At 50.6% G+C, this 8,089-nt stretch overlaps 2 protein-coding genes across 2 annotated transcripts; both read right to left on the bottom strand.

The window, feature by feature from the left end:
- Positions 1-278: 278 nt before the first annotated feature.
- On the bottom strand, positions 279-1,292 carry TEOVI_000885000 (DNA-directed RNA polymerase, alpha subunit, putative; the record flags this gene model as incomplete). The annotated part of the gene is made up of 1 exon (XM_067223428.1): positions 279-1,292. One exon carries the CDS (start codon positions 1,290-1,292, stop codon positions 279-281), a length of 1,014 nt encoding a protein of 337 aa, XP_067079529.1.
- Positions 1,293-2,595: 1,303 nt separating this feature from the next.
- Positions 2,596-7,905, bottom strand: TEOVI_000884900 (DEAD/DEAH box helicase, putative; the record flags this gene model as incomplete). Its single annotated transcript, XM_067223427.1, has 1 exon — positions 2,596-7,905. One exon carries the CDS (start codon positions 7,903-7,905, stop codon positions 2,596-2,598), a length of 5,310 nt encoding a protein of 1,769 aa, XP_067079528.1.
- Positions 7,906-8,089: the final 184 nt, after the last annotated feature.

Here is an 8,089-nt window from a genome sequence, read left to right as displayed (position 1 = left end):
ACACACACACACACACACCAAATTTTTTCGCCACGCAACTTCCTCCAAATACCAAGGGAGAGTGCAGGCGAGAAACGGGGAAGAGAAGCCTCTACGGCTTACAAACGTGTAGTGCCACCAACTCCCTTCGCATTTATTTGCCTCCCAAACATATACGTCACGTTAATCCCCCAGCATCATTTATCCATCCAAGGAAAGCAGAGGTTCCACAGGAACCTTGCTTTGTGCCTCTCTCGGTTCGTTCTCCAACTAAAGGCGTTGCTCATCCACATCATTTACTATTCCGTAAACGCAGTGGCTGCTGCGCCAGTCATTCTCGGTTCTGTAGAGCGGATTCGAACCGCCAAATCGCGAATTCGTTCGGCAAACAATATAAGAGCCTGCCGAAACACATCGACGGCATACAACTGTCCGATACTTTCAACGGTAAAGCGTACGGAGGATGTGTCCCTTTTAGCAATAACTTCGTTAACAGTTTCTCTGTGCGGTTCGTGAGAATGATTACCGGATGCTGAGCGGGGACGTGTTGCATTGCTCTCCTCCTCGTTGGCGTCTACTCGACCTCTTCCCGAACGACTCCTTCCGCGACCAGAAGCTCTACCGTCAGAGTCTTCCGCTCCCGCTTTGGCTTGTTTCATTTCATAGAAACAAGCGGCCACAGGCGTCCACTTTGCGTGCACAGCACCAATTCCTTTAATGGCAATGGCACGCAACTTTAAGCGCTGCCCAGGCCCCAGCCGTGTCAGAACAATGTCTGGATGCACTAAAAACACGCGATCATCCTCGCTCCTCGCAGCCAGTTCCTCCTGTTTAGCAATGGGCTGCCACTTGAGATGGCCACTGTATACACTGGTCGTCGGCACGTCACGTTTTGCGGTCACATCCAACTCGAATAGCAAAACGCGCTCCGGGTCAAGGTTGTCAAATCCAACGGAGGCACTATCGGTTATGTACTGCATGCTTGAAACGGGTCCAGCAAGTGGAACAAGGCCAATGCGGTGCGCAAGAAGCTCATCCGGGACAACACCGTCATTATGTTCGATCAATATTCGGTCGAAAGCGAAAACTGGCACCTCAGTAAGCATAAGCCGGCGGAACATGTTGGCCACAGGCGGACTTACGTTATCCATGTCAAATGTGATGGTCTCAACTCGACGAGTTGGCTCACCGTCACCGGCACCAGCGGGGCGCGACAAGTGACTCTGATCTTCCAATTCCTCCGCATTAGGAGCAGTGCGACGCACCGTCGGTAAGGTTTCCGTCCTACGTTGCAAATTGTACACTTTGACCATATCTACAGGCAAAACCTAAAGCAGGATCACGCCTTCACGCGGTAGAAACAATGGAAAAACGCGCGGCAAACTGGTTTGTCGCACCCTAGGGGTCAATTACGTCGTCGTAACTTTTCTGCTTTCTGTGTTCGACCTGTTTAAGGCTTTCTGAGCTTCCTTCTCTTCCTCCCCCCCCCTCTGGGTGTGATCCTTTGTTTCTTTAAAGTGCGACTAGGCGACGAAAACGAAGCCTCACCTACTTGGAAACTTACTGTATTACGTTAGGCGACGACAAAGATTAATGCTGTATGAGTCAACGCCATTTAAAAATAAAAATAAAAATAGAGACATCAGAAAGTATAAAGACAGAAAATTGAAGGAAACGCAGGGGTTAGGGTTGAAGCATCAGGTAGAAAGAACACCCGATAGAGCTCCACAAATCAGTGATAACAATGACAATAATAATTATATGGAATTCCGTAACTATCCTTCTACCGCAGCTCGTAGCCTTAATACAAGTGTTGTTATTATTGTTATAAACGTTGCCATCGGTGTTGAGCGCGCGTTTCCTACACAAGTTAGGTTCATTAGCTTCCCCGGGAAAGTAAAGAAGAGGTGCCAAACACAGCAGGAAGTTGCATTGAGACAACAAAGTAAACAGAAAAAGAGGAGGAAAACAGGAAACAACAAAAGGCAGCCTACGTGTCAGTCCCTCTCCCTCACACTCGACGCAGTCACACAGGTGATGTTTTTGTTGTTGTTGTTTTTTAAGCGGATGCAACATCTTATATGCACAAATGAAAACATGGAAATGCACAGCATCAAAAACAAACAAGGTAACTTAAGGTGTCTCATCCATCCACGAGGTCTTTCCAAAGGAAAGAAAGCCTCCTCCATGTTCCCTTCGACTTCAACCACAACATAAAAAAATTTTTGTTGTTGCCTCTTCCTCTTGATATCATACACCCACCGCCCCCCCCTCCGGGCGGTAATGAGCAGGTTCAGCTCAGTTACAAAAGTTGTCGAGAGTGTTCGCCAATAATGAAAACAACTTGCACCCCCAGAGAATGCCTGCTCGGTAGCAGAAACCTAAACTGTATCACCGATATACGGAATGAACGATTTTTAGCAACAAGAACAAGTATCAGGTCAGCATAGATTACCTGTGTTTAAAACGGTATGCTTCACATTATTTTTTTTTGGGCACCTCGCTTTCCAGTTTTTTTTCTTTTTTTTTTTTTTGCAACCCGCATTGGGTGCGTTGATCACATCTGCTATTCCACCTCCACTTTCGCAATTTAGTCCATCCCCTTCACGGCGACTCCTACACTGATGCAGATCTTTCTGACGATTCCTCATCTCCGTCGTCATCTGAATCCAACAACACTCCAATTAGTTGTGGATTGATTGACTTCTTTGCTGAGGCCCTTGCGTTCGCCGCAAAATGATTCTCCGGTACATGAGCCATCGGTGGGGGCCGGCCGTCTTCAACAAGTTTCCTCAGCGACTGCGCGAAGCCCTCATTCTCGGCACCATCAGGTTGTTCATACACATTTCCCTCACCAACTAGATCTCGTGGGGCATTTAAGCGGGAGTTGCGCTGTTGAATGGGAGCATTATTAACCACTGCATTCCGCGGCCCATCCACAATGCGGTCATTCTTGAAGATGTACACCTTTTTGCCCACGCATGTGAAGGACTTGAGTGCCAATGCACGCGCCTCTACTTTGTGGTTCGGAACATCGATACGACCAACATTTCCCACGAGACGTGTTGGTCCTACTTTAATTCCCATTGTTTCACCCATTGCCTTGGCAAGAATAAGCGGAATGTTTCCGTATTCGCGCGGTGGCAGAGGATACACCAACACGGAAGGGGGTCGGTTTGCAAGGGCTTCCGCAGGAAGTGGCGGTGGGGCAATTGTTAGCGGATTAACTGGGGGTGGAGGTGGAATGACTCCCATAACCTCGAGAAGGTCCCTCGTGAGGGAAGCGTTCGCGGCAGCCGTCTGAGAAGAAGACGTGGCGGTCATGGCAGAAGAAGAAGGCAGTTCAAAACCTGAGTTGATGACAGGCGGTGCAACGGTACCTCCAAGCCAAGAACCAGGGATTTGGGCAGACGCAGAAGGTGCCATGTCTTGGGGAATCGCGTCCTGAGGAACAGAAACTGCAGGCTGCACCGGGCCCAAGGCACCGCCAGCCTTCATCGCCAACAGCTGCTCCATCAAAGTTGGTGCACGCCCAACAGCACCGTCGCCTGACGCACCGACCCCGGTAAACCCGTACGCCGTTGCTTCTGTTTTGGCTCCCGCCATCGAAGTCGACGATGTTGTCTGTCCTGACGTAAACGCGAAGTTCTCGGATGACGGACCGTTATCGACAGGTGGGGCCAAGCCCGCTACAGGCTCCTCCACGAAGCCATCACCTAAAATACCACATGTGGAGTTCTCCACTGCTGGACCTTGCGTAAAAAAAGAGGCTGCGGCCGGGACACTCTCCGCTTTATCCAAAGAGGAAGAAGATGGTTGAGTCACATCTTGTGTTCTGAACAACGCCGGTGGACGTGTTGCATGTTCCACCGAACTCTCCACTTGCATTCCGTAGGAGGCCATGTACTCGTCAGCATTCACCTCCTGGAACTGGTAAGAGGCATCTGTTCTGGGAGCCTCCGCTTGATAATCACCAGCAAAACACGACTGGTCACCGTTCCGCCCATCGTATGTTGCCATAGCACTCTGTGCACCAACCTCTTCCCTAACCTCCTCTTCAAGATCCTGAAGGAATTTCTCAAGCTCCTCTAAGTTATCACCAAGAACCTCCAGGTCGGGGGCTTCGCGACGTAGCACATGTAAGTAATAACCATGGAACTCATGTTCCGGGTCGAGGAAGGCAAACAAGTCAGGGTACATCTTCAGGAATTTGGCTTCCTGTTCACGACTTCGAGCCTTGGCAATACTCTTCGCTGAATGTTGAATGTTATTGCTCATGACGGGATCGGGCATTTTCCCATTGTATGCTGTTGGTTGATCTGTCCCTGCTACGGCGGTGGTCGAACAAGATGCATTCAGGGGTGCGCCAGCACCCTGCCGCCTTTTAGGAGGAACGACCATTGGAGGTCGACCTGGATTCGAGCTATACTGATAGTATGGACACAATAACTCTCTTAAATCATTATCCTGAGCTAAATGTCCTGCCGAACTCGCATTAGAGGCAGGACGGGAAGCCCGCTCCTCTCGTAGCCATGCCTGCGAGTTGGCTACACGTCTTGACCACCATTCCCATGCCTCATGAAGACCGGAGAGTTCTTGTTGGACTGCAGGCCATGTTTTATCTGCAACGAGAGCGCGTAGTCTACAACTTGTATGCTCCCGAAGTTGGTGTAACCATTTGGCAGTTGTGGCCCTCATGGACAGCGACATCACTCCGTCAAGCTGGACGATAACTTGAGGGGCTTGAATGGTGTCATACAACTTAAACGGTATGGATACGGGCGGTAACTGCGCTGCGGGTGGGAGCCGTCGCGCACATTTCGTTAACCGCCACGCGTTTGTTATAACAGACGTCCACCCCCGGCAGCGTGATGCCTGTTGCTTCGGATGGTCCGACCGCTCACCGCATGAAACAACCGCCGCGTCCATGCATAGGGGTGTAGCTCCTTTCAACAATGCGATCCTCCCCTCAGGCTCACCATCACGATGAAGATATAGAAACGGCTTTCCCGCGTGGCTCTTGTATACCTCCTCCACGCTCATCACGGATAGCTCGGAGAAGAATGCAAGTTGTGGTACCGCATGTTGAGCATCCCCTTCAGACCCATCGTTTCCATCATTGGTTGAAGGTTTTGCGGCGCCTTCCACAAAACGCAACGCTAAAGCAGATCCATCATCGAGAGGTGTGGCATACTGAGGATAGAGCGCTGCAGTTACGCACTGAAGTAGACCATTGCCCTCCAGCAACGCCGCCTCTGGCATCGCAAGAATAGTGGAAGCTAAAGTATCGAAAATGTCGCCCTGTGATTTCCCTACTGAAGCGGGGGAACTCTTGCCACTCTCAGTTAAGCGAATTTCTTGGGATACGAGAGGTGCAATGACCCCAGTTACCTCAAGCACATGTAATAACATCAGTTGTTGCTTTTCCACCTTGATTAGTGTTTCACTCGAAACAAAACTCTCACTCCCGAAGGCATCCCCGGACTCCCCCGCGGTACCACGTAGGGAAAGCCACATACGATAAGCATGAAACGCACTCACTACATCGCTCCCGGAGCCATGTGAAAAAAATACACGTGACTCTCGCATAAGTTCAGCAGCTTCATCATCGTGCTGAACAGTGCAAAAAATATCACCCAGCATCCAAATCGCCGCTACGACGCTCGCGGGAACAACACATCCATACAATCGCGACCACACCAACAGCCGAAGCACCGGAATAGGGAGGGCGAAGCACGTCGTGACCACGCCCAGTGGCAGAAGTCGAGGTACAAACTGCTCCTCACTTGGTCTCTGCAAGTGTCCTAGGCGAACCAAATGATTTTCTACAGCAATGAAGATACGTTTAAGATGCTCATAACGGCTAGCGGATAGTGAAGCAACACCGATAAAGGCAGATGACACGAGTTGGGGTACATTCCGTGACAATAGATTTCCAGTGTGAGAACTGCCTATGGCGGATGCTGATGACGGACCACGGCAACACAAGGCCTCTTCATGGGCTTGCAGCAGGTGATATAGATGCACATAATCCACCCAAGGTAAGTGGAAAATGGAATGGTGTGCAGGATCAGAGCTCACACGTCGGTGTTGGGCGCTGTGTAGGATAGATTTCGGTATTAGCTGCAGTACCATGGGGGCTGGGACGCCACTCTCCTCCTCCTTCTTGCCTGAATTATCCACACACACACGGGCAATTGAACGTCGTTGCCGCAATTCCTGTATGTAACTATACGAAGTGGAAAATACATCAGTGTCAACATTTGGGTTATATGTGGCACAAGAGCGGCGGGCACAGTCAATCACGAGGCCCACTGACAGTGACGGTGGAAGCGCAGTTTGTGCCACAATAGGAGTGGCCACTAACACTAAACGATCACCGCCCTCCACTGCCGTACCGCCTTCTCGTAAAAGAAGACGCAATTCATCAGAGGTGGTGCATTCCCGCAATACTTCAACAGTAATGGAAGGAGCCATTTCTTTCCCCTCCCTCTGTTGGTCATTCACCTGGCGCAATGCATGGGCAATAGTTGCCACTACTTGAGGGTTGGGTGCGACAACAACCACTACCGTGTGACCCTGCCGAAGTTCTTGATGCTTCCCTTCCTTATTTTCCGCTAGCAAGGTCGCACGCTCCTTACGCTCCGCTAAACTATGTTGCTGAATTGCGTTTACTATGAGAGGGCACCAGTGGGAGCGAAATTTTTCATCTGACATGAAATCCGCATTTTCCATGGCCATTATTTTTGCAACAACTCCAATGTTTTCCACATAGCACCGGAGTTCCTCTCCAGGGTCACGACACAAAAAGCTTCCCTCCTCCTCGCACTTTGTGAGCCACTGCATAGTTTCTTCAAGGTAGAGTACAGCCGGTGATGCGTACGAGCCGCTGCTTCGCAGTGCATCGGCTGCCCCCGTCTTGACATCCCGTTGAAGCACCTGTTGGAGGTTCAGCTGCATACTGTGGTCAGCTCCAAAGTACTCTGCAATGGTATTAGAAACCGCGTCGTCAGGACAGCAAACCACAACACGCGGCGCACTACCAAGTCGTCCCACGCCACACTCGTCCCGCGTCCGCAACATGCTACGAAGAAGTGAGAGGGAAAACTCCGTTATTGGAGAACGTATGTGAATGTCATTAAATATAACGCAACCAACATGAAGGAGTATTGGGTCACATAGCAACTGTCGCACAAACATTTCCGGAGTCGTAACGACAATCTGCGTACCCGGGGTTACCCCATAGCACATTGGAGTGCACTCACCCACTGTCGTCGTCGTTGCTTCTTCGCCACGTTCCTCTCGCAGCCGTTGCACGGTCCGTTGAACCGTGAGAGTTGTGGGACAAACAATAATGAGGCGCTTTGTCTTAAACACCTCTGTTTCCCATATGATCTGCGGGAGCTGTAGGGTACATCCGCTCCCCGGTGGGGCGGTAAGGAGCACTACTGAGTTTCGGAGAACCGCATCAATGATTGAGGTACGGCACTGATAAACGGTCAAGCGCTGCCGGTACGGAAGCCACTTGCGACGGTGCATAAGCACTTTTGTCATAGCCGGTCTAATCACCTGGTTGGGATCAAACATCTTCATTGGGGCGAGCTTATGCACCGCCTGCTGCTGGTCTCCCTCATTATCCATCGCCAACAATGCTGCAACGTCAACAAAACCACCTCCAGCAAAAGCGGCATTCGGGGGAGCCGGCGGCGGGGCGCTTTCACTGAGAAGAGTTCCCCACCGGTCCACATCCGCTTCAGTAATTGGGACATCCAGAGTAAATGTACCACAAACACCTTCGACACATTGCTGCTGACGCCAACTGGAGCTTCCACCGAGTTGTGCGCGCAACGCCTCGAAACGTTTCTCATGGTTATGTCTGCCCTCCAGCGCATCGCTGGCTAACCCAACTACAAGCGAGAGCGCCATACGTCACTGTCAAGAGTCGCAAAACGAAACGAATATAAAAACAAAGAAACTAAGAGCAGCCTTCCTGTGCTCCTGTTTACTACAGTAAACACCCGATTGTGGGTTTCCTTAACACCACGACTCTTTCTCTCCCGTTCGTTATCACCCGATGCTAGTGTAAAGGTGGCGAAGGGTATTCAATGTA

Source organism: Trypanosoma equiperdum, assembly GCF_001457755.1.
Source record: "Trypanosoma equiperdum strain OVI genome assembly, contig: ctg_1874, whole genome shotgun sequence".
NCBI classification, from domain to species: Eukaryota; Euglenozoa; class Kinetoplastea; order Trypanosomatida; family Trypanosomatidae; genus Trypanosoma; species Trypanosoma equiperdum.
This window is presented reverse-complemented; position numbering and strand designations above follow the sequence as displayed.